The 26,330-nt window shown below is 49.7% G+C and overlaps 1 protein-coding gene across 10 annotated transcripts in view; it reads right to left on the reverse strand.

Moving 5' to 3' along the window:
* Nucleotides 1-26,330, reverse strand: part of Tnip1 (TNFAIP3 interacting protein 1) — a 52,407-nt gene that overhangs the window by 12,808 nt on the left and 13,269 nt on the right. For 4 of the 10 annotated variants that reach the window (XM_027427473.1, XM_027427472.1, XM_027427468.1 and 1 more), the window contains exons 2-11: nt 17,943-18,114; nt 16,796-16,933; nt 15,260-15,378; nt 13,228-13,311; nt 10,588-10,779; nt 7,402-7,496; nt 5,606-5,729; nt 2,702-2,779; nt 670-735; nt 395-526 (exon numbers count right to left, since the gene is read on the reverse strand). In XM_027427473.1, coding sequence (XP_027283274.1) covers nt 395-526; nt 670-735; nt 2,702-2,779; nt 5,606-5,729; nt 7,402-7,496; nt 10,588-10,779; nt 13,228-13,311; nt 15,260-15,378; nt 16,796-16,933; nt 17,943-18,078 — 1,164 coding nt within the window. In that variant the 5' untranslated portion in view covers nt 18,079-18,114. Of the gene's footprint in view, nt 1-394; nt 527-669; nt 736-2,701; nt 2,780-5,605; nt 5,730-7,401; nt 7,497-10,587; nt 10,780-13,227; nt 13,312-15,259; nt 15,379-16,795; nt 16,934-17,942; nt 18,115-24,047; nt 24,327-26,330 lie in introns of all 10 variants that reach the window. The other 6 variants (XM_027427471.2, XM_027427470.2, XM_027427475.2 and 3 more) reach the window with 4 other exon arrangements.

A 26,330-nucleotide genomic window follows, 5' to 3' on the forward strand; every position in this document is an offset into this window, starting at 1 on the left:
CTTAGTGGTTAAGGGCACTGGCTGCTCTTTTAGAGGACCTGGGTTTGATTCCCAGCACCCATACAGTGGGCTCACAACTGTCTGTAACTCCAGTTCCAAGAGATCTGATGATCTCTTCTGGCCTCTGTTGGCACTGGGCACACATATGGTACAGACATAAATGCAGGCAAAACACCTATACACATAAAAGAAAAGTAAACCTTAAAAAAATTCAACTGATTAAAAAGCTTTGCAAAATGTAAGCAAGAAAAACTGAAAAGCAATAGTTATCCCATCTTCTCAATTTTAAGAAGGGAAACAGACCCGCCAGAGGTCACAGAGTGCTTGACTCTGACCCCAGAGACTCTGGGAAGGAGCCTGGAACCTCAAAGACTGCAAGCCTGGTCACACTTGCCTCTTCCATCTCAATCTTCGACTTAGCCAGGAGGAGTTTCTGGTCAAAGTCCCGCTGCTTCTGCTCACGCTCAGCCTCCAGCTCAGTCACCTGTTTCTGCAGGTCCACTAGCTTCTGGCGTAACTCTGTGATCTGGAGGAGCCACAGAGAGGGAGTGTGAGGTCAGGGGGAGGCATGCACCAGCTGTCTCCCCCAACTCCATCTCATCCTGGCCACAAGCCTCTCATCCCTCTTCCTTGAACCATCCTCAGCTCAGCTCCCAGGAACTCCATCACCTTCTGCTCATACTGCTGCTTCATGGACCGGAAATGCTGGTCCCACTGCTTGTTCACTTCCAGCAGCTGTGGGCAGACAGGTGCTGGGTTAGAAACACACAGAAGGAGTGCCAGATACCCACCCCATGCCCCAGCTCTCCAGATGCCCAGAGCTGCAACACTGCCTCCATCCTGCACTGATCAAAAGCTTCTTGCTGCTCCACCTTTGTCCCCATCTGCATTTCAGTCTTGCTAGGAAAGCAACAGGGAAAACTGAGACCAGGAGACAGCTACTGTGAGGCATAAACATGAGTCTTCAGAGGGCAATCTCAATAGGGTGCCACCATTTCATGCTTTCACTGTCTTTAACACAAAAACTATTCCGCTCTGAAAAATGTAACCAATGGAAACACTAAAACCAAGGGCTGAGGCGTGTGACTCTGTAGGAGAGTGCTTGCCAAGCATGCACAAGATCCTTGGTTCAATCCCTGGTGCAGTAAGAAAAAAAAGGAAAGAAAAACACTTAATCAGCCAGACATGGCAGCCACACCTTTAATCCCAGCACTCAGGAGGCAGAAGTAGGAGGATCTCTATGAGTTTGAGGCTAGCCTGGTCTACACAGCCATAAGAGCCAAAGCTACACAGAGACCCTATTTCAAAACAAAACCAAAAATACAGATTCTCGTGTGTGTGTGCGTGTGCATGTGTGAATACAGGCACACCCAAAGGTCAGCTTAGTGTAGGACATGGGTTAAATTACACTATAAACAGATAATGCACAGCCATTAAGAAAATAAAGACACTTAATACATTCTCTCAGCTTTAAGATAATGCTAATTATAAGCCATACTCTTGACAGAGCAATTACTCAGGGGAGAAAAACAACTCTATATCACTAAGAAAATAAAATGACAGACCACGAGAAAGGATATTCTGATTTCAGATGTAACACCAAAGACAAAAGCACCAAAAAATAAAGGAATTGGCTTATGCTGTAGGTCTAAACAGATTAATCTGTTAAGTAATTAATTTGAAAAGTAATAAATGTCATTTTATTTTCTGCATTAAAAACTCCTGAATACAGGGTTTGCACCTCTGTGCCCTTGGCTACTTAGGAAGCTGAGGAAAGAGGACTCTGAGTTCAAGGTCCACCTAGGCAACTTGATGAGGCCATAGGTCCAGTTGCTAGAACCACAAAAAACTAAAACAGAACAACCCTGAGGGAATGCAGTGAGCTGAAGTCAGCTGTAGTTATCTCTAGGGAGAATCTTGATTAATTTATAATGAGCATTCTTTTAGTTCTGAGATATTAGTAAAACAAACCTAGAGTATGCATGTAAGCAAGCTTTCAGCTGTGTGTGAAGGCAAGAGGTGCAGGAAGGAAGAGGCCTAGCGAGAGGGGGGACAGGGACAGGCTACCACTGGGGCTGGAGCTGGGGAGGGAGCTTGTGGGACACACAATGCTGCTGCCAAGGGCATAGAAGCTTCCCTCACTGCTGGCCACTCCCTCCCTACACTGCAGCATGTGTCTCTAATGCTGACACTGGCCTGACTTACCAAGACCTCCCTGGACTATTCAGTTTATTTATCTTTCCTAAGCTTCCTCTTTTGAGTTATGTGTATACATGTGTGTGCCTGTATGTGAGTTTGTACACATGAATGCCGGTGCCCACGGAGGCCAGAACAGGGGGTCAGACTCTCTGAAGTGGAGTTACAGGCAGTTGTGAGTTGCCCTTTGTGAGTCCTGGGAATGCATCCTGGGTCTTCTGCAAGAGCAGCATGCACTCCTCCTACCATGGAGCCATCTCTCCAGCTCCCTAAGCTCTCCAAACAATTTTAGGCTGTGCCACAAACACAGTATCCTCAGTGATCCCTGTGGTGGATCAAGAAAGACCATCCCCACAGGCAGATGGTTCAATGGTTCCCATGATAACTCTCCAAGATGACCTGGAGCCAGAGGTCCAGAGGAAGCAGAGAGTCAAGTGGAGCCTTCCTCCCTCTGGTCCCAGGAAAGGAGAAGGGTGCTCACTGAACACTCTGTCTAACCACCTACCTCCATACGTTGCTGTTCCAGCACCTTCACCTTCTTCTCAGCGGTACCCAAGACCCCCACCTCGGGGACTTTACCTGCCTAGGGGTAAACAGAGAGAGCTTTCACCAAAGTCTTAGGTATAGCTTTGCTCCGCAGCCTACTGGCCTCAGAGGGCTCCAATCCCTGTCTCTAATCACCCTGTTCCTCCTACCCAACAGCCACCAGAAGAGGTGTCACAGCGTGACCTCCTCCTTCTGGAAACCCATGAGGATCATCCCCTTTGCTGATGTATACCATGGCTGCCAGCCTCACCATCCCAACCCCAGCTCTTTCCACAGCCATCTTCCTGGCTTTGGCTCTAGCTCTGAGGCACTGTTGGTCAACCCCCATAACAAGATCAAATCTCTGACTTGGAAGGTGTGAGTTACATACTTTTTAAAGTTATCAGGAGTCAGTGAGATGGCTCAGTGAGTGAAAGTAGTTATCTCTAAGCCTCATGACCTGAGCTCTATCTCCAGAACCTACATGGTGGCAGGAGAGAACTGACTCCTACAAGCTGTCTTCTGACCTCCATACACACATGCAACCCCCAACACAAATGCCAAAGTTTTATGGAGGTCAGCAGATACTGAGAGCCCAGATGCATGTGCTAAGAGCCCAGCACCGTGCAGACATGTGCACATGGCACGGCACTGAGATTCCTCCCAAATTCTACAACCACAATCTAATCTAAACCCAAAGCTATTCTGAAAAACAACTGGCCAGCATAACTCAAAAGCATCAAGGTCATGAAAACAAGGAACAGCTGAGCAATACCACAGGCATGAGGAGACTAAGGAGCTGTGACAACTGAATGCCGTGTGAGATCCTGGATTCAATTCGAGAACAAGGAAAGGACAAGAGTGAAGGACATGTGGCAGCTGAATAGTGTTGTGAGGCCAATGTTAAATCCAACTTTGGTAACTGAACCATAGTTATGTAAGATGGTTGGTGAGGTGGTTCTGAGGTTATGGAAGCTGGCCAGGGAAGTCAGGGGGTGTATGGGAACAGAACTCACTTCTAAGTTTAAAGTTACCTCAAAATAAAATATTTTGAACTAGTAAGTGTTGAGGTGACAACCACAGAACAAGGCTAGGAGTGCAGATGCCATGACTGTTACCATGGCCCTCAGTGTGTGTGATCAAGACTGTGGGGTCAGCATGGGTCCCATTGACTGAAGCTCACCTATGAGTTTGATCTGCCCTATAGTCATGCTGTCCTTACTCTCACATTCTCTAGTCCCTATCACAGGCTGGGCAGAGGCTGGAAGCAGAGCTTGTGGGCTTCTAGTGCCCCCTACAGGCTATGTTCTGAAAGCATACCATGGAACCTGGAAAGAAAAAGGTATATTTGATATGGTGGCCTCTGAGAAAGGGCAGAGATGCCTGCCCCCAGGAAGCACACTGTCTCCTGGAGGGTGCTGGGTTCCCTTACCCTGGCAGACAGAGGCAACCCTGCTCCGAAATCTACTACTATTAAAAGCAACAGCTAAAGGCTAGGTGTAGTGGTACATATCTTTAATCCCAGCAAAGGCAGGAGGATCTCTATGAGCTGGAGGCCAGGTTGGTCTACAGAGTGAGTTCCAGACCAACCATAGCTACATAGTAAAATCATGGGCCGGGCAGTGGTGGCGCACACCTTTAATCCCAGCACTCAGTAGGCAGAGGCAGGCGGATCTCTGTGAGTTCGAGACCATCCTGGTCTACAAGAGCTAGTTCCAGGACAGCCTCCAAAGCCACAGAGAAACCCTGTCTCAAAAAACCAACAACAACAACAACAACAACAGAAGAAGAAGAAGAAGAAGAAGAAGAAGAAGAAGAAGAAGAAGAAGAAGAAGAAGAAGAAGAAGAAGAAGAAGAAGAAGAAGAAGAAGAAGGGGGCACAGTGCTAGTGGGGGGGAGGCACAGAGAAATGAGAAGGCTTTGCTGTTTAGCTGGCCACACCCATGTTTGCTTGAGAGGAAGATGGAAGAATCTTAATTACATGATGGCACATGACTTCTCCAAGACTCCTGTCAGAGGTGTACATGGAAAAGATATCCTTTCAGGCAGAAGAGTCTGAGTGAGCTCATGGCCTTGCGAGTCTCGGGTAAAGTACATCTCTACCCAGAGATGAGGAGTGAGTGACCCAGATAATTACTACATTACATAGTATAAAGTTAGCATTAGGACTTATGCTGAACTGATTACAACTCACTTAAGGAGGGGGGCAAGTTCTGTTAAAGACCAGATGAGGAGAGATTGGGAGACTGGTGACAATGGAGCAAGAGACACTTAGGACTTGGCTGTGTGGCAAGGCTGGGCCTGGAGGTGGGAAGGTATAGGTCACTGCTGTGGCATCCCCACAGACTATAATGAATCTGCCAACATCTTCCTCTCCATACAGAGGCTCCAAGGTGCAATCCCATAAGCTTAACACATCCCCATAGGATCCCGCTCAGACTGACACCTCAGTTCTGCCATGGAATGTGTGATATGCTACACTGACTTTTGGGAGTCACCTTTAAGGGGGAGACCTTGATAAAAAATGCATTAACGTGCTAGTACCCAGAATGAGAAAAACATTGAACCCCAACTCCCATTAGTAGCAGCTGGATAATCCAAGGTAGCAAGCAAGAGAGGCAGCCAGTGGGGGCCACAGAGCTTCAGGACTGCTAATAGTTCTGAGCATGCGTCTCGGAATGGGACACTCCATAGGGAGTGACGGCAGAACAAAAGACCAAGGAGCGGTCATGTCATACTGCAGAGGCAGGTGCTGTGTTAGGAAACACGGTCTATCACCTGGAACGTTCTGCCACTGGAACTGTGTGTAGGAGGAGGTAGGCTCTCTCGTACTGAGGAGGTGAGCAGATCCTGGGTTGGGATACTAGAACTTCCCGCCACGCACCTGCTGCTGTCCGGCCATACCCTTCTTGCCAGCACCCTCTGTCTTTGGGGAGCTGGGCTGCCCACAGAGGCTCTCTTTGCAGCTGCTGTTCATCAACAGTTTTTTGAGCTCCATGTTCTCCTCCCTGGATAAGAGACAAGTGGAGAAGTCACAATGTCAGCCCTGGGTTAAGGAGCCTTTGACATCAAGGACCTAATGTCACAGTCACTGTAGCAGTGTTCTGGGATGTGTGACTGAGACCAAAAGGGCATCCATGAGCCACTTAGCTGGTGTGTAGACTTCTTGAGAACCCTTAGCAGTTTCCCTGTCTGTGGGTTGTCTACACACATGGCACCTTCAGGTCCTACCGTCATGTTCTCACAAGAAAAACATGTACCTTTGGTTACAGCCGAGTGTCCTGACTCAGCTGAAGCAGGCAGAGTCTGTGTGGTGTTAGTAGGTCCTGAGCACTCACTAGCACCTGCCACTCCCCCTCGTCAACACAGACATCTGGCAGTGAATCTGCATACACCAGTCACCATATCTGCTTCAAGGTAACCGTCTGTTGAATACAGGTGATGCTCCAGGGGAAACCTTTACAGTAGGAGCAGTTGCCAAGCAAAGCTGAGTGTGGGTGCTCACACCTGTAATCGCAACGTTCTGGGTGCTGAAGCAGGACTATGGAGTCTGAGGCCAGCCTGAGCTACACAGTTAGTTTTCTGGGCTATAGAGCAAGACTGTTCCAAACAAAGCAAGCACTAAATGAGAGTGAAATCCTAAGTTCATGAGGTAAGGTATTGCTGGGGTCTCGGGATGCCTGAAACATGGACACATCCTCAGCCTCCATTTAATTACAGGAACATCATGGAATCAAATGGCTTTTCCCCACATCATTCAGCAAGGATTTGAATTCCTGCCTTCTTACCCATAAGCCCTTGGGAGAAGCCTTTTGCCTTTTCACCTACTCACCTTTCCTTCGCCCTGGGTATCCTTGTCCTTGACATTATCCATGTCCTCCATGAATAATGGAGTATGGCTCTAAACTCCAACCACTGGGCCATTCAAAAGTAAACCAAGGCACAATGATTCAAAATGTCCCTGTGGCCAGTGACCAAGAGGGAACAACGGAGTGGCAAGCCCTGGTTCTAATACAGATTCTTTTGTCTAAGAGATAACCTAGCACCCTGTTACCCAGGACCACAGTGAGCAGGAACTGTCAGCAGGCTCTAGTGAGTGCTTAGGTCCTTGTAGTGATACCCTTAGGAAGACCGCCTCTTCCTGGGCCAGTCTCCCCTTACATAATCCCCATTAGTATTAGTCTGTACAATCTGAGGACAAAGGCCCTTTGAGATCCAGCTATCACAAAGGCCTCCTACACTGTGGCCACAGAGATCCTTGGTGATAGGCAGACCCTATGATTCACCTAAGACACCCTAACTCAGTCTTGCCAAAGACAGAGAGGCTGGAGTAAGCATGCATGCCTTCCCACAGGCCGGAATCCAGTGAAGGACTTCCAAAGATCCCAGAAAAATAAAGCAGGGGATGATAATGACCGCCAGGGGGCAGGAGAGTCCTGAGCCAGCTCTTACACAAATATTAGCAGTTAGCCCCAAGGGAGAAGGGTAGCTCTCAATGCTGTTTACAACCCCTTCTCCAAGGTAAACAAAATACAAGGGAGAAAATACCAGAAGCCAAGGAGAAGGGCCAAGAGATCTGCTGTCAGAATAGAGCTCTAAGATGTGGTCTCATCCCAAGAACCAGTACGTCCGTCACATTATTCCTCCTCCTCTTCCAGTCTCAAGGTGGCCTGGACTTACCGTAGCCTTTCAGCAGCTTGATCCCGCTGTTCCAGACCCTTGTCCAACTTGGCCTTCAGGGCTTCATTCTCCTGACGCAGCTGCTCGCACAAGGTCTGTGGGGCAGATTGGTAGATGGGTGGGAGTTAAGAGGAGGCATGTCCCAAGGAAGGCTCACAGGAGGCTGGAGCAGCAGTCAGCCCTGGCAGGACCAGATACTGTATCTCCTTGATTGGCAGGACAGCTGGGAGCCAAGCCACTAGGCCCATCCATGCAGGCTTCTCTTTCATGGGAGCCAGCAGGGAGGATGCACTGGGGGTCCTGGTCCTCCCAACGAGAATTCCCTCCCTCTTCCCTTCATGGCTCTCCCTGCCTAGACTGCTCCTCCTTGGCAGCCCTCCCTGGCTCACTTCTCTGGTCTCTTTTTCTAACTAGGGTGGATATCTTGTATTCACTCTAGGAATGGTGTGGAAAGAAATAAATTCTGACTACACAGGATACAAGGGAAATTATATTATGTCACCCAGGGAGACTCCAGAACTGCTGGCTTCCTTTCTGACTGGCATAAGACAGTCCTGGATAGATGGCTCTCCTGGAAAGGCAGCCTTGCACTGTGGATGTCGGACATTGTGGGTTGAAGGTTGAGAAAACAGAAAGCTTGTTACTGGTTTCTTCAATGCCCATCAAAGGACCCTGGGCCCTTTGGCCTTTTCTTTTTTAGGCAAGGCCACACCCTGTACCCCTGCTGTTAGGCCTGAACCTCACTATATACCTCAATATTGAACTCCCAGTAATCTTCTTGCCTCGGCCTCCTAAGTGCTGAAATTACAGGTGTGAGCCTGCAATGTTTGTTGAGTGAACCAAGAAACAAATCAGAGAGAGAATGAGGAGGAACTGGATTTAGCTTCCACCACCCAGAGGCTGAGAAACAGGGAGTTGCTGTGTCCCTAGGTGGGGACTCCAGGGAACAGAATGTCCTGCTTCTGTCCCTAAGGGAAGGCCACAATGACACCTCATTTGTTACACTGTCATTCCAGGCCAGAGGGCTGTTCTTGGAGCCTCAAGGTAAATGCCCTGGGTATAAATCAGATGCTAGACAGGCTCATTAGCAGTCAAAGGTCACCACTCTCTATTAGAGAACCTAAGAGCACACCTATGAGCTCGTTTATTGTTTAAAGACTGATTTGTTTTTATTTTATGTATATAGGTGTTTTGCCTACATGTATGTCTGGGCGCCATATGTGCATAGTGCCCACAGAGGCCAGAAGAGTGCATCAGATCCCCAGGAACTGGAGCTATAATGTGAGATGGATGCTACATGGGTGCTGGGTACCAAACCCAGGTCCTCTCCAAGAGCAGCCAGTGTTCTTCTTAACTGCTAAGTCATTTCTCTGACTTTTTTTTTGAAACAGGTTTTCTTTCGTCAGGTTTTCTTTCTCAGGGCTCCGCATGGAAACCCCAAAGCCTTGTCAGCCTCTCAAAGAGGTCCCCTCACCCAGACTACACTCGTAGGCCCTCCACCACACATTCCCATTGCTTCCCCACTCTCCAATAAAAGGATGTCCTGCGTGCTCCCTGCCATGTAACCAGCCAAGACCTCAACTGCTCAAATACACAGGGTGGATTCCCTCCTTTCATCAATGTCAACTGGCACAGAAGGAGGAGGGTCTATCTAAAAGTAGGAGGCCTTAGGGTGAGGGCTCTGTCCAAAAGCAAGGGGGTTGCTCAAGCCCTGAGAAGGCCCTCTAGCAGCCTCACTTTCAACATCTTTACAATGGTCACCAATTAACTGTAATTGTCAAGAATCAACTGCAAAGTCCTCCACGTTAAGATGGTCCATCCAGCGCCGATGCTGTGGCTTGCTTCTTCTCTGACCTTCAGAGAGGCTTTATTTGTATAAGCAAGATATCTGCACAGATGAGCACTGTCAAACAAAGCTGACAGTGACCTCTCCCAGAACTAGGTTCTAACTGCACAAGAGCCTCCCCTGATGCAGTAGTCCCAGGAGGAGGGCACTGCTAGCTCAATTCCTGATAGCACAGAGATTAGTGACTTGTCCAAGATCATTCGGCAATGGCAAACCAAGGGCAGCAAAACTCCAAAGCCTGACCTGGCCAAGCAAAGGAATCTGACCATTTCCTAGCACACGGAGCCTTTTGGGAGGGATTTGAAAAAGGAGGTGGGTAGGGAGGGTGGCTAAGGGTATGAAATTTAAAATATGACAGATTAAAGCTGGGTGTGGCAGCTCATGTCTGGGATCCCAGCACTTAGGTTGCTGAGGCAGGAGGATATTGTGAGTCTGAGAACAGCCTGGGCTACAGAGGGAGCTCCAGGCCAGTCTAGGTTAAGAGTGAAACTGTCTCAAAAAAAAAAAAAAAAAAAAAGGGTTCTAGTATCAGGCCATCATTTACCTGTTGGGTGATGTGGGGGTTAAAAAATTTTTTTTTGAGGGCTGTTTGCCCATCTGGGAAAGGGTCATATGAATGGCTCTTAATGCAGGGGGTAGAACGTACAAAGAGCTGCAGTGAAAGCAAAGCAAGCCACAGTGTGAGCTTGGGTACCAGAGGCAAGTGGATCTCTGCGTTTAGGGCCAACTTGGTCTACATAGTGAATTCTAGGCCTGGTGGGGATACACAGTGGGCCGCATGACAGGGTGATTCTCTCCACACTAGAGGCTAAATGCTGGTGTGAGGTGGGTCACTATGTTTGTGGGGGAGCAAAAGCACATGGGCCATTCAAACCTTCACGACTCGAGGCAATCGAGACCCTGTCTCAAAAAAAAAAAAAAAAAGAAGAAGAAGAAGAAGAAGAAGAAGAAGAAAGAAGGAGGAGGAGGAAGAAGAAGAGGGAGAAGAAGAAGAAGAAGAAGAAGAAGAAGAAGAAGAAGAAGAAGAAGAAGAAGAAGAAGAAGAAGAAGAAGAAGAAGAAGAAGAAACCCAACAAAACAAAACACCCCCCAAATCAAACAAAGCAGGTCATATCCAGCTGGCCAGGCCACACCCCCAGGCCACCCATTATGAATCTGCAAGGCCCATCCCCATTTCCTCATTTCCTTCTTTTTTTCTCACACCTTCCCACAACTTCCTTACTGCAGTCACCATTGTGAATAAGAGGCCCCAAGTAGGCCTAGAATCCAGCCCTCCAAAGTCCCCATCCTTAACCCCTGTACTACACAGAGCTGGGGGAAGGGGCACTGGCCCACCTCACCTGCAGGATGGATGTGCGTTGCTCATTTTTATGCACCTTGGAGGCTAATCTGTTGAACTCAAGGGCCATGCGGCCCAAGTGGGTGAAGAGCTGGCTGTGGTCAGGCTCCTCGGCACACACGCTCAGGGTGGTCTCCAGGCGCTGCAGGTGGAGCATGAGATTGCTGTCCTCTAGGGGTGGGGGCCCCAGCTCCTGTGGGAGCAAGGGGATGATCTTCACCAATTCTCCCACTGCTTCCCCATTCTTCATGACTCAGTTTCCCCTGTGGCCTCTGCTTAGCCCAGGGAAATTTTCCAGTTACACAGGTTCCTTATCTGGAGCTGACTCATAGGGCAGGACCTAGAACTTCCAGGCCACTTACTGAGCATCTTACTGGCCTAACAACACCAGAGCCATCTTCCCTCTATGCTTTAAGCCATACTGAGTGCCTGAGGGTAGTCAGTTCACCACCACCACCACCACCCCACCCCCAGGCTGGGCCTTGCCCCAGCAGTGTGTGTATACCATTTCCCTCCTTAATTGCACAACAAAATTCACAGGAGTGAAGGCAGAGAGTGTATCCCTAGCTGTACAGACAGACCCTGCTCCCTGAGCTTGAGAGGCTACACTCGGGGCAGGGGGGTCTGCCTGGGAGTGGATGAAATGCCATCTGTTTCTAAGAATCACAGCTCCACTACTCCAAAGGACCTCAATATAGTGTAGTATTTTAAGAGACAGCAGTCTATGCAGAGCAGTTGAGTCCTGCTCCCTCCACTCTCTCTAGAACATTCCTACTGAAGCCACAGCCCTGCTTATGCCCACAGCAGGCCTAAGCATCCACTCCAGTGGGATTTTTCCTTCTCGAGGCATTAATCCTGGCCTTCCAACATTCTCCTGCCCAAGCCCCTGTGCCAGACCCCAGGGTTCTGTATGTCCTGATCACCTACCCCAAATGTTCATACACTTCAGCTCCTCCAGGCCCCCTCCCCACAAATACTTCAGAGACTCACACAACAGACCTCCTACAGCACATCAGAATCAGAGAGCAGAGCCACAGGGACCTCAGGGTTCAGGCTGGGACAGTGAAGCACAGTGACAGAGAACTTACTCACAGCACCCCAGTCAGTACACAGCAGATCCAGCCCTACAACTGGGATTTTCTGACTGCAATCCAGGGCTCTGTGACCTGCTACTAAGCTCTGTGGCAACTGAATAGTCAGCCTGTTCCCTGTCAGCACCCTGTTCTAAGAAAGGTAGCATCTCTCTCTCCAATTCTGCATTTCATCCCACAAAGGAACAGGAGTGGCCAAGGCTGTTCTCTGAAGGCTCATAAAGTGCTTCAGATCCAAGCTACCAGCAGGAGCCAATGCATTCCTGGCTTGGTACAGGCAAAACAGGCTGACTACACAGGGACTTTTAACTCAAGAGCTAAATTATCATCCCATGGTCACAGGGTGAAACCTTTCTGAACCAGGGCATCTTGCCTCCTCAGTTGAGTCTGAGTCCTCAGGGACAGAACAGGATGAAAGACATATGGTCCCAGGAGACAAAACAGAGTTCCTGTCTGATACTCTGCCTGACAGGGTGATTCTCTCCACACTAGAGGCTAAATGCTGGTGTGAGGTGGGTCACTATGTTTGTGGGGGAGCAAAAGCACATGGGCCATTCAAACCTTCACGACTTGAGGCAATCGAGACTGTGGGATCAGTAAATGTGAAGGCATGTAGCACTGGCATAGCAGCAATTTAATTTAAAAAGAAGTGAGTCACGCCTGTCATTTCAAAGACTTAGGAGATAAGGCAAGAGGTAACAGGGTTCCCTGAGTTGAGCTACAGAATGAGTCTGTCTGTCTGTCTGTCTGTCTGTCTGTCTGTCTGTCTGTCTCTCTCTCTGTCTCTCTCTCTGTCTCTGTCTCTCTCTCTCTCTCTCTCTCTCTCTCTCTCTCTCTCTCTCTCACACACACACACACACACACACACACACACACACACACACACATATTAATGGGAAGGGAGGGAGGAATGAGGAGAAGGTAGGAATATAAGGTCTCTGAGCAATCTTCCAGATCTTTCACAATAGCTCTCCATGAAGTCTGGCATTTTAAGAAAGAACAGAAGGATTTGCATGTTTGGGATCAAGGTGGTAAGCACTACAAGGCAGAAATGGGGATGTGAGCAGCCCTTCTGAAGCTGGAGAAATATGTGCACCCCACATGTGAACAGAAAGTTTAACCTTCAACCCACCTGCTCCTGGGAGGAGTCAAGAACCTGCACTAAAAGGGTAAATTACTCCCCTCCACTCCCATTCACACCACAAGCACCAGGCAGACCCTTTCCACACCCCCAGGCTTGGAGACTACAGACCCAAAAGGCTGAGTCATCATAACTGATAGAAAGGTGATTGGCCCAGATGCCAGTGAGGCTGGCAAATGGCCCAGAGTTTCACAACAGTGGGGTATTGTGTGCCCTAAGCCGGGGAAGTCACCAACAGGGGATTTGCATATGAGAACGAGAAGCACCCCATGCTCTAGCCCCTCTGTGTCCCCCATGTAACTCCAGGGGACCCAAGGGATCTGAGTGGCCCCAGTACCTGTCACGCAGGGGCAGGTGACAGACAGAAAGGAAAGCAGAGGATGTGCTTAGGGGGCTAGCCTGTGCTCACCATCATGTTCCTAGGGTGGCTGTCAGTTTTGGGTGGAGAATTCTGCTCCTCATTGGGGACCACTTCAAAGTCAGAGGAGGTGCCCTGTACAAAAAAACAGTTAGGGGCTGCCCAAAAGAAATGCACCCTGTCCCTAGTGAAGAGCACTGAAGGGACAGAAAAGCAAACAGTGGCAGAGTTTCCAGAGGTCACACACCATTCACATGAGATCACCAGGGACTGCACACAACTGCCATCACATCACCCTCCTTGTGATCTGAGGTCATACCCATCCTTGGCCACTACCTTATCTGTGAAAGGGGTGTGAGGGCTGACCTTTAACCACCACTATTATTTATATCTTCACTGGGTGTGTGTGTGTGTGTGTGTGTGTGTGTGTGTGTGTGTGTGTGTGTGTGTTGATACCACAGCACGTGTGCACATCAGTTGCCTCCTCTCTACCCCACAGGTTCTGGGGACAGAACTGAGGTTTCTGAGTTCACACTTAATAGCAATCACCTTTACCTACCAAGCCACCTACTGACCCAAGGATTCTACGTTTTAAAATGTTTCATGAGCTTTATTCTCCAAAGCCACTCATGGCCTAGCTGGAAGGCTCATATTCTTTTGAATGTTCACAGAATTAGTTAACACACAAGGCGGGACTCTTCACAAAAAGGGCAGATTTCTGCCAAATCTCCTAGGCTCAAGTGTCTGTAGCTTACTCCCTGCACGACAGCAGCCATTATAGCTACCACTAAGGAAGCCTTGCCAACCCAGCCCCAGAGGTCACCAGGAGAGAATTGATCTGAGAACACTGAGGATAGGTGGACAATGCAGAATGTTTATCAGATGGTGGCTAGCCAATCTTCTTCTTTTTTTTTTTTTATACCTCTAGCCATTCCAAGCAGACTTTATGGGCTGTTCAATCATAATGGGCCCACAGTCCATCTGAATCTGCACTTGGCTCTAAGATTCCCCTTAAACCTGGCCAGGAGGGGTTGGGGCAGATGGCTCAGTGGTTTGCTATGCCAGCAGGAGGACCTATGATTGGATTCCCCAGCACCCATGTAAAAAGCATGACTGGGTATCTGTTATCTGTAACCCCAGCATTGGGTTGGACAGAGACAGGGGGATCACTGGAGCTTGCTGGCCAGCTGGCTTATCTGAAAATGGCAAGCTCTAGGTTCAGTGAAGAGACTTTGGGGGTGAGGAAGGGAAGAGAGCAATAAAACAGGACACCTGACGTCCTCCTCTGTCCTCACAAGCACACACTGGTGTATACCCCTATGCATACAGTACACACACACACACACACACACACACACACACCAAACGACCCCACAAAACCAAATTTAAAAATGCTGGGGGTGGGGGTGGGCGAGGTGGTGCATGCCTTTAATCCCAGTGCTTGGGAGGCAAAGGCAGGTGGATCTCTGTGAGTTCAAGGCCAGCCTGGTCTACAAGAACTAGTTCTAGGACAGCCTCCAAAGCCACAGAGAAACCCTGTCTTGAAAAACCAAAACCAAACCAAACCAAAAAAACCCCAAACCCAAAAACCCAAAACCTTCTTGACATGCAGAGACTATCCAGCTTTCCCAGTCCTGAGATGGGGTAGGACAGATGGAAACCAGCCTGGCTGGCCACCTAGTCACAGCTACCATGACCCCTTCTGTGGTCTAACCCTGCTAGAGAAGACCTCCCCCAAACCTACTCTCTTTGAGTTCCACACATGACCATGGAAAAGGCCCCTCTCTCCTCACTATCTGAAGGCTCCCTGGAGGAACTGACCTTACAACATCAAGCTAAATTTCTCCACTGAGCCTGCAGGCCATGGTTTCTGAGCCTCTTAGCAGTGTGTGTCTGTGCCCCACTAGTGGGCACATCACATTACACAGATTATTAAATGAGAGGAATTCCTTGTCGGATCAGGGCCTTCCTGGTCATATTAACTATGACTTCCATCTCAAAATGACAAGCTGCTCCCTCCCAGTGTGAGGTGGGAAGAGCTTCAGGCAGCTTCGGGCACCTCCACACTCCAAATGCAACTTACATTGGATGAAGGCCTGGAGGTTGGTGCTGGCTTCTCCATGGAGTTTTCAGTGGTGGTGGGAGTGGTGGTGGTGGTGGGAGTGGTGGCAGGAGGATGTACCTGGACCTGTGTATCCTGTCCTGGAAAATCAAGACTGTGGCTAAAGAAACCCAGAAGGGAAGAAGCCCAAACCCAGCCCACAATGATGGAAGCTCTCGGAGTTCTTTCTTGACCTGGAGGAAAGGGAGGCTGTCCCTTTAAGACAAGAAGCCCTGTGAAATGACTGGCCTGAGTAATGCTGACAGAGACTGGGCAGAGACCCTCTTCTCAGACCTTCCTAGGAAAACTCCAAGGTGTCCCTGGCTCCCTGTTCCCCTAGATCTGCCTCAGGGTTATAGGCACAATTTTCAATTAACCAAGTGCTTTCTATTGGGTTTTGAAAAAGGCTCATGCAGCTTAGGTTGGCTTCAAACTTGGTTTCATGTAGCTCAGGCTGGCCCCAAATTCATTCAGTGTACAACTGAGGATGACACTGGACTTTTTATCTTCCTGCCACCAAACTCCAGGATTACAGGTGAGTGCACACGTACTTTATTCAGAGCAGCTGAAGATGGAACACACTCAGGGTTTATTACAGGCTAGGTGAGCATTCTACCCACTGAACTACAGCCCCACCCGCTATGGTGTTCTCATGACAGCCCAGGAAGGGAAACCAAGGTTTGGCAAGATCAGCAACTTGGCTAGTCACTCTGTTATCAACTGTAAAACCTGGTCTCAAATGCAGCTCACCTTCCCTACCATTGGGGGTCCCTGCTGCAGAAGTCTTGTGAATATCTCCCCACCACACTGGAGTGGACCTGGCCCCAATCAGACACTGAGAATTAACAGCTGACTGGGCCAGTGAGGACTCGAATGCCCTTCTGACAGCTGTGCCACAGGCTCTAACACCTGCCCCCGCTTCTCATCTGTCTGGCAAGTATCATCACCCTTAAAAAAGAAGGTGTCACAGGGGCCTGGGCAGAGTCTGAAGAGTAGCAGCAGGAAGTGCCCAAGTCTGGTGTAGGAGATCTTCTCTTGGCTCTAGTCCTTGCCCAGGACTCAAGACACACTGGAGTAACACAAGGTGACCATACAGAGACCAACCCTTAGTCACTGTCACCCTCTCCTTTCGAAGATAGCGTAGGCACTGCTGAAGGCTAACAGGCAAGGCCAGATTCTTCTCTGGGCCTCAGCCTTCCTGATTATGAAATACAAGCAGGGAGGCGGGAACAAAGAATGTTCAGCTTCCATGCCTGGGGGCTGGCCTGCCACACAGCAGCTAGGGACTCAATAACCATGCTGATAAAGCCCTAAGGCCATGTCTTTGGTGCCATGAACCAGGGCATCAGGAGTGCTGAATCACATTCTGAGGTCCCTTATAGATTTGACCTTCCACAGGTGCTGTAGCCAAAAGATGTGCACAGAAGATGGTCTGAGTGAGAAGGGGTAGGTCTTGTAGTATTCAGGGCCTGGACAGTCTAGGTTCAGAGAGGTAGGGGTTCTGGATTCTTCTGGTACCTGTGAGCTCAGCCAGGGGATCGAAGGAGCCCAAGGAAGGAGCAGGTGGCGGTGGAGGCAGCTCAGTGTCCTTGACCAGCTCCTCAGCCTTCTGTCTGAGCCTGGATGCTTCCATCTGAGACTCCTCTAGGAGCTCCCCTAGAGACAAGGAAGAAGCACATAGATTTACCCAGCCCAGATAGAGCATGGCTGTCTCTATCCCTGCCTCAATCCTGGCCAAGGACTGACTTCATTCCCATCGTGGCTATGTGGGCTGCAAGTCCAAGCTTGTGCTCTGCCCCTCCCCAAAACAAGCCATCATAAGAGGAATCTGGCAGTAGGGCCCAAGAAAACCTACCTCTGGCCTCCTCTTCCCCCCCACCTCTCCCTCCATATTTGCCCCCCACACACACACAAACGCACACACAGAAGTGAGGGGTTCTTGAGGAACTCCCTGCTTTCTAGGCCTCAGTTTTCCTTCTGCAGGTGGAGAGAGGAAAATTTTCCATCCCCACCCACCGCTACCCCAAGTGGGTTCTTCAATGCAAGGAGAAAGCACTTGGAAAGCCAGGGTACTATGCCCTCCACACCAAGCTTGAACACAAAGAAAGTGACTTCCAGACACAGTGTAAGGAGAGGGAGAGGGAAGTAAGTGAAGGCTCTGCACCAAGGAGAAGCATGCCATGCATCGGTCATGGTGGGCAAGGATGGAGGGAAGGACGGGCTGGACAGTGGGGATAGCTTGAGCAGAAGCTGAAGGAAGAGGGTGGAGGGCTGTGCTGCACTGAGCTCTGGGCCAGTTCTGCTCCTGGCCTGGCATCCAAGCCCTGGGTTCTGGGACTGCCCTGGTACACTGGCTCTCCTCATCTCACACACTTCACTTCTCCAACAGGTCAAGGACATTCTGGCTCCAGGTCCACAAAATGGGCCTTGTACTCCTCTCCCCATCATGCTTCCCTCTTGGTCCCTCAAGGACACCCTCTGGGGTGGGAGAAATCAGGGCTGGGAATGCCATCACCAGGCTACAGAATGCAGAGATGCCAGAGGCTAACACTGGGTCACAGCAACAGCGGATGATGGGCAGAGGCACCTGCCAACCTTTGTGAGGGTACTGGCACTGCAGGCTGTAGGGAGAGGGACAACAGGGGCGGGGCATGGTCTGCTTTACCTAACGTCTTTATCCCTTGTATTTTTCCCTTCAGCCGGGTATTCTCCACCACTAGGCGTTCAAAAGCTGCTGATGCCTCTCCCAAAGGCGTGCTGCCCCCTGGGTCGTAGATCCGGTAGGGTCCTCTCCCTTCCATGAGGGTGACTCAACCCCTGCCGAGACGACCACCTGGCTGTAGGGACAATGGCAGACATCAGAGGGCTGGCCAGGCCCTTAGGTTATCTTTTCTGAGGATGATGTTCTTGTCTGCTACCACTCCAAAAAGTTGTCCCCATGACCCAGAACAGACCCTCTCATGTCAGGCTGGTCTGACCCCAGCACTGCATAGCATAGTACAGCAGTCACCTCCTTTGATTCACGTTCTGCTTCTATGAGTGTAACCGGAGAGGCATCCATTTCTTTTAGCAGGTGTACTGCACTGTGGCTCATTTGCAATGGCAGTAAAATGAAGTGTTGGGTGTGAGAGAGAATCTGGGAAGGAGTCAGGAGAGGCCTGAGTGCCTGCCTGCTTGGCCCTTCCCAATACCCATTATATACCAGTAATAAAATAAACACCCAAAACATACAGCATTTAAATGGCTTGGTCACAAACTTCAAACTATGGGACTAAGGGAGTCCTCTCTTGAAGAGGAAATGAAAGCCTTAAACTCAAACAATGATCTCTAAGGTAAGGAAGAGACCCGGGCTAGGTTCTAACACACTGTCATCTGTCCCATTCTGTTCTAAGCAGAAGAATCTCCCATCAAACCACTGTGTAGCACATATCCTGCCGTAAGCTGCTCTTGTCTATCTGCTTTATTTCATCTGAAACCACTCTGCAAGTGCTGCAGACTCCTGTTGCCTAGTAAAGCAGCCTTCATTCATTCAACAATGACTTATGGGGTTTGGGTGCTGGGTAGCAGTCTCAGTGTTGGGTACTGGTCTGTGTGCTGGTTACTAGTCTGGGATGCTGGGCAATAACTCCAAAGACTTCCAAGAGGAATGGAAAACTCAAGATTTGGCGAGTACTGAAACTGCACATCCAAGATCATCAGCCCTCAGGAAAAATGGCTTCAATCAGGTCTCTCAACGGCCCTTTGACCTCCACACTGCCCACTAAAGACAAGCATGCAGCAGAGTTAGTGACAGGGACTTCAGAACTATTTGCTAACTGCATGTTTGCCTCTGATGCATTCTGTCAGGGGTCCAGCAATCCTCATTTTATAAAGCGACAGCAATGGAGGCCACTGAGCCTAAGTACCTCAGCCAGAGGGCAAGACCAGTCAGTGTGTGGGCATCAGATGCAGAGCTTTGCCTAGAAGGGCCACAGTTCCTTACCCCTGCTAGATGCACATGGTAGGGACCCATAGCTCCCTCAACCCAGGCCAGTGGCAGAGTTCAAGCCCATTTGTATGGTAGCCTCAGGCCACTGAAGAGCCTCTCTAGCTTAGCAGTTGTCAACCTTCCTAATGCTGTGACCCTTTAATACAGTTCCTCATGCTGGGCGATCCCCAAACATAAAATTATTTCATTGCTACTTCATAACTGTAATTTTGCTACTGCTATGAATGATAATATAAATATCTGTGTTTTCAGATGTTCTTAGGAAGGGTCATTTGCGCCCCCCCCCCAAGGGGTTATGACCCTTAGGTTGAGAATCACTGTTTTGGCTGTTTCCTTCAGTATAAGAACCATCAGCCTTCTTATTTATGCTGGGGATGGAGCTAGGCCTTCTACACTGGACCAGCACCACCAACATAGCCACTTTACCAAGACTATCTGCAGAACACACTGGGCCAGAAGGGAAAAATAATGAAGCTGTGACAAGCGTCCTACCCCCACCCCAAGGCTGACAAAAGCCAGCTGAACACCCACTGCAAGAGGTACCCACACCCTGCTGGGCCCTGTGAGGCAAAGGACAGCTGCCCACACACCCACATCGCTGGCTAGGAGGGACTTTTTTTTTTTTTTTTAACTTGAAAGGTCAGCATACACTGCAGAATGGCAAACACTGATGTACCCTTGAGTGAAAGGAGACAGTGTGGGTGAAGTACTAGCAGACAGTTGGGCACTCAAGACCAGCAGCCCACGAGGGTCCTCTTCTGCTCACCTATGCTGGCCACCACATGACTGCACCTGGCTGGAGCCAGCATCTGTCCATTAGCTTAACCTCTTCCTGGACAGAAACAAGATTCACATATCTCTGTATTCCTGTCACCAGCACAGGAAGGGAGGTCATCCCGAAGGGAGGAACAGAGTTCACAAATGGGGAAATTAAGGCTGGAGCCACCCTGAGTGACAAGTAGCTGCAGGTGGCCTGGTTCCCAGCCCCACTCCCTAGGGTCCACAGTAAGGTTTTCTCTGTGTGGCTTTCTCAATAGAAGCTCCATCCATGGAGGCAGAGTCCAAGGCCAGGGCTTCTTCAGAAAGTAGTGAACACACAGAGCCAACACACCATCCATTTCAAGGCCCAGAGGTCCCCACCTTACCCCATTTCCCAAGAGGCCATGTTTAGAACCAGCCAGCCAGCCCAGCCACCACTGTGCACAATGGCAGGGTGCCAGCTCAACACTTCTAGAATCAAAACTAGAATCACTGCCACTGCCTCCCAGGGATGCCCAGACAAGACCATGTGGCAGACTGGTGTGCAGGGGCTGACAGACAAGGGGTTCATGGGAAACATGACCAGAGTGTACAGGGAGATGACCTACCATGGCCTTGGAGAAAGACAGAGCTGGGGCAGGGGGCAGGCTCCCTGCAAGGGAGCAGACTCCGGAGGAACCTCAAAAAGGAATGGCCTGAGAGATGTCAGGAAGAAAATAGTGAGGGTTGAGGGACTTCCAGCCAAGCTCTCGCCCAGGGGCTAGTACACTTCCATCATGGCCTCTGATGGTATGCAAGGATCAGGGGACCTCCAAGGATTAGCACCAGGAAGGCTTCACAGGGAACTGCCAGAGACTGAGAGGCTGACCAAGAAAGGATGGTGTGGTCCCCAGAGACCAGAGCAGGAGACAGGCAGGAAAATAAGAGCCTGTTTTCAAGAGATTCTTCCTCTAGGTCCACACAAGGCCTGGAGCAAGGAGGCAAAGGACACACAAAGGTCTATTTCCTTGTGGGTCTGGCTGCAGACTCTCTATTAACCAGGGTCCAATAGGAGGCTGTAGTGGCCACCTATAGAGATGCCACCTTCGACAGGGGACCTTCCTGCAGAGGGACACCAACATGTTGCCTAAACCAGAGACAGACGCTGATAAAGAGACAGCCAGCTCACATCTAAGTGAGCCTGGGCCTGGTAAGGGGCTCCTCATGACCAGATCTGGGGCTACATGATGGAACTAAAGAGACCTGGTTTGAGGACAGAAAAGGACCTAGACTCGCAGGTCAACCAACAATTGCAGAGGATGGTGATGCACGGCATGGTGATGACATGATGCTGTGACTCTGAATGCACTGTGGCTGGGGAGCAGCTAGGGGGACCTGTTGGGGGGAGGGAGTGGCACAGTAGAGTGGACCCCCATCCCTGACCCTCTTCTGAAAGGGCCAGAGCCCCACTAAATTCACATTCAGCTGATTGAGGCTGCCTTGCCCCAGCCATGTTCTAATGGCTGAGGAGGTGGTTGTAGGCACCAGGAAGGATGGGGTACTGAACCACAGGGAAGGGCTCCATGACCCGCAAAGTCACGCTAATTTGTATATCCACTAGCATTTACAAAGTACTAAGTCTCGGGCATTCTTCTTCCTCCTGACTGTCCCAACAGCTCTGGGAAGAAGACATGGTAGACAGACAAGATCATCAAGCTTGGCTTGGGGACTTAGTCCCACTAATGCCTCTGGTTTCTGGCTCTATCAGGGGACATCTATGCCCTACAGCCCTGGAGGTAGCAAACGTCTCCTAGCACCAAAGGAGTGGCTCCAACACACATCATGATGGCAAAGGTCTAAGTCCTCAGCAGAGGCAGAGCTATGAGATATACCAGCAGGTGTGGTCAGAACATGGGGACAAAGGAAACTCAGAAAAGAAACTACCTGGCCCCTCCCCTTGTCTACAACCTTGGTCCCCTGTCCTCTTATGCAAGGGGAGGGAGCCTGGATGCGACAGAAGCTGCCTTGACTAGATAAAGCTGGGTGCTGTCCTATTGGTCAAAGGATGGGAGGTACCCAAGCCTGCAGAGAAAGAGCAGGTCAGGGAGCAAAGGAGATGGAATGCAGGACATATAGATAGATGTACAGCCGTAGAATCAGGAAGAAGGTTCCACCCAGGACCAGGGAAGGTGAGACTCACAGGCCATGCACTGGCATGATCTTGTATATCACACTGCATCCTGGGACCTCACCTGTACCAGGCCCAGTTCTGTCCACCTTCCAGCGTTGGAATGCTGGGGTAGTCACTTATCTATTCTGGGCCCCAGCTACTCGTCTGTAAAATGGGAATATGAAAACCTCCCAGGCGAAGGTGAAGACATTGAATGGCATGTCTGTGCACAGTGGTGAGTGGTTCTCACTTCTGACTTTATTTCCCAAACATGATTTACTCAACAAGAAAACATGTTTCCCAATGAAATATCCAATATGATTAGGTGGTTCCTAGCTCAGTATGTAGGGATTCAGCAAAAGGGCAAGAGGATCCCACCACTATGCCCAGATGACCTAAGTCCTGTCTCCTGACACTCCATCCTTGGTTGGTTTTTATTTTTATTTTGCCTCTGTGTGGGTATACATGTACCCAGGAATGTATGAATGTGAGTATGGGTACTGGGTATGTGTATGTATGTGTGTACTGAAGGGTCAACCTTATGTGTCATTCCTCAGGAGCGGTCTACTTTCTTTTTTTGAGGCAGGGTCTCACCGGGACCTGTAGGTTGAATGATTTGGCTAGTCTGGACAGCCAATGAGCCCCCAGGGATCTGGCTATCACCTCTGCAGCACTGGGAATACCGATATGAACCCCATGCCCAACCTGTTCTAGGAGGGGGAGGTTCTAGGAATCAAACTCAGTCTCTTTCATGTTTATGGCGCAAGCACTTTCCTTCCCCAAGCGCTGCTATTTATTTATGTACTGTGATGCTGAGTATGGAACCCACATGTTAAGCAAGCACTCTGTCGCTTAAATATATCCCCAGCTGTTCTTAGTTTTTGAGACAGGATCTTACTATGTAGCTAGCCCCAAACTCACAGCCCTCCTTGTGCCTTCTGAGTCTTGGGATATAGCTATGTGCCACCATACCTAGCTTTTTTTTTTTTTTTTTTTTTTTGACAGAAGGTCTCATGTAGCCAAGGCTAGCCTTAATTTCCTATGTAGCCAAGGACAACGTTGGGTTCCTGATTCTCCTGCCTCTACTTCTCTAGTACTGGGTCACGGGCATGTGTCATCATGCTTGACTGGACTGGACATTTTCTAAGGACCTTTCCAGTTCTAATATTTCAGGGTTACTACCTCCACAACCCATCCCTTTCTGACCTTAACAGGACTATCATTGTTCCCCAGATCTAGCCTCTACTGCCTGAGGGACCCTCGCTTGGACTCACAGTCTCCCATGAGCTTATTCAGGGACACATATATGAGGGGGGAGAAGGGGAGAGGGGGAAGGGAGGGAGAGAGGAAGGAAAGAGAGAGAGAGAGCAAAGGTCTTGGGCCAATGGCTGTTTGCAGGCCCAGCTACAAGACATGCTCCAGCCAAACCTGGGAACTATGTCCCTCTAGCACAGCACACACATCCCTCCCTGGGCCCTCTTCCCTCTCCTGTGCTGAGTCACTACAGAGGGAGTCCCTACTGTCCCCTTGATACACAGTTCACAGGACTTGTCTGACACCAGAGCTGGAATGTCAGCTGGGTGAAAATGGCACACACAGGGAGTGCTCAGAAGGGTGAGAAAAGGAAATGAAATGCCTAGTTTAGCACCACCATACATCAGTAGCCAGCCGAACCATTACACATATCACCTCACCCAGAGCTAAACATGCTTAGCCCTACTTTCTAGCAAGGAGGTCAATCCACCTGCCTAGACAGCATGTGGGAGCAGATGCAGAGGGTTAAGTCATCTGCCTGAGGACACACAGGGAGGAAGGAGGCAGAATCCCACAAGAAAAAGCCCAGTCCCTGGCTTCCATCTCTTGTCTGTCCTCACCTGCAGTCACTGGGCTAGCATCTCAGGCTGGAAGGTAGCAGAGGAGACAGGGTTCTGCAAGATTGAATTTGGCACTCGGCACAATGGTGGCTGCACTGTTCCCAATTCTATTTCTGATAGCCTTTACATCTTGGATCCCAAGTGTAAGGAGAAAGATGTCACTCCTAAGTCAGCCCAAAAGGTCTGGAATCTCAGGGCTTCCCTTGTAGCTGATTAGGTCTTGTTCCTGGCATTGTCTCACCACCTGCCAATCCACTATCTTAGTAGCTGCAGCAGGCCCTGCAACGGAACACAACTTCAGGTATTGCCTCGTGATCAGACACACAGGGACTGTGGCTTCCACCCTTCCAGGTACTGTACATCTGTTGACAGAGTCCTGGCATTCACATGATTCTTAGAGTTGGGAATATACATACGAAAGTATCTGTTATAATCAGACAGGGAACATCCCCCGAAGCCCCACTTGTCACAAATCTTGGTCCTAGAATGCATCACTCTCCCTTTACTTTCTGTTTCATGACTGAGGAGATGAGTGACCCTGCTCTCCACCCCTCCCCATGTACTCCCACCATGCTATTCTGTCTTACTGCAGGCCCTGCTCTCCACCCCTCCCCTTAGGCTCCCACTGTCTATGCTGACTTATGGCAGGCCCAAGGCAATCACAACTGGCCAGGAGCAGTACTCAAAACACCAAAACTGTGCAGCAGCTGGGTGGTGGTGGTGCAAGCCTTTAGTCCCAGCACTTGGGAGGCACAGGCAGGCAGATCTCAGTGAGTTCGAGGCTAGCCTGTACCAGGATAGGTGCCAAAGCTACACAGAGAAACCCTGTCTCGAGAAATCAAAAAAAAAAAAAAAAAAAAAAAAAAAAAAAAAAAAAAAAAAGCAGGCCTGTCCTCCTTAAGGGTGGCAAATGCTGTCTCTAGTCCCTGTGTTTGCTGTGGAGGATCAAGCCCTCCTGTAGAGAAGCAACCTGGAGGCCATTTCCTTTATCTAGTGTGCCAGAGCTTAACCCACCCAGTGAACCTCTACCATAGCTTCTAGAGATTTCTGCATCAGACCACACAGGGGCTGTATTAAAAGAGGACTGCTATGTGCTTCATAGCAGCAAAAATATCCTGAATGGCCATCAAAAGGGCTTAATAAACCAAGGTGCAGTTGATATATGGAACACTATATAGCAATCAAACCCACGGGGTTCACTGCTTTTTCTGATGACACAGAAAAATGCCCATGAAATAAAAAGTCAAGTGCAGATTATGTGTGACGAGATAATATTTCCAGGGCACATACATGCACATGTACACACACACACACACACACACACACACACACACACACACACACGGTTGGAAAGGTACATGTCGAACACCACTACCGACTGGCTGACCGACAACCCTAGATAAGGCCCCAGCTGAGGGCTGCTGTCTTCTCAAGTCTTCCTTTAATTCTTTGTAGAGGAAATCTAGGCTCTTTATGCAATTGGTGGGGAGGGGAGGGGACAACTTTCACCTTAGGCAGGGTTTGTCCATCTTTCCTTTGTTTTCTCTTTGAGACAGGGTCTCGGTAGCCCAGTCTGGCTTCAGCCTCCACCTCTCAACTGTAGTTACACACAGAGGACAAAGGGGAAAGAGAAAATCCAGACTACAGGTATGTACCCAAGGCCAGGAACAAGCCCAAGAAAGGGCCTTGGGTGCCCACACCCAGCACAATCCCTGCTCTGCTCCCAGAGAACCAAGTCCAGAGGGCAGGGCCTAACCCAGGGCTAGTCCTGGAGAATCAGGGTGGAGCATCACAGCATCACATCACAGCCCACCTGTTACCAGTAGGCCCCAGAGGGCTGAGTTGGCAGCCTAGCTTCCAGGCCCACTGTCCATACCCATGTTCCTCCCCTCAGCTAGGATGCAGAAGTGACAAGGGGTGTCACTGAGTCAGGATGGCCTCGACCATCATCTGAGAGGCCAACTTTAAGACAAGAGGGATGGTGTCCAGAGTAGCCTGTCTCTCAGGGCCCAAATGCCACAGCTGGCTTATGCAATCCTGTAACTCCCCTCTCAGGAGGAAGATGACAGTTTTTGTGAACTCTCCTTATACCAAATATGGGAAGAGAATTTTAGACTCAAACCTGGCTCTGCTACCTCCCAGGATCTGTTGTTTTGTTTTCCCTATGGGAAATGCTGTGTGAACAAAGTAGGAACCATCGGGCTGTCTGTAAACCTTAATGTGAGCCTTTAATCCCAGCATTCGGGAGGCAGAGGCAGGGGGATCTCTGTGAGTTAGAGATCA

Source organism: Cricetulus griseus, chromosome 7 (assembly GCF_003668045.3).
Source record: "Cricetulus griseus strain 17A/GY chromosome 7, alternate assembly CriGri-PICRH-1.0, whole genome shotgun sequence".
NCBI lineage: Eukaryota > Metazoa > Chordata > Mammalia > Rodentia > Cricetidae > Cricetulus > Cricetulus griseus.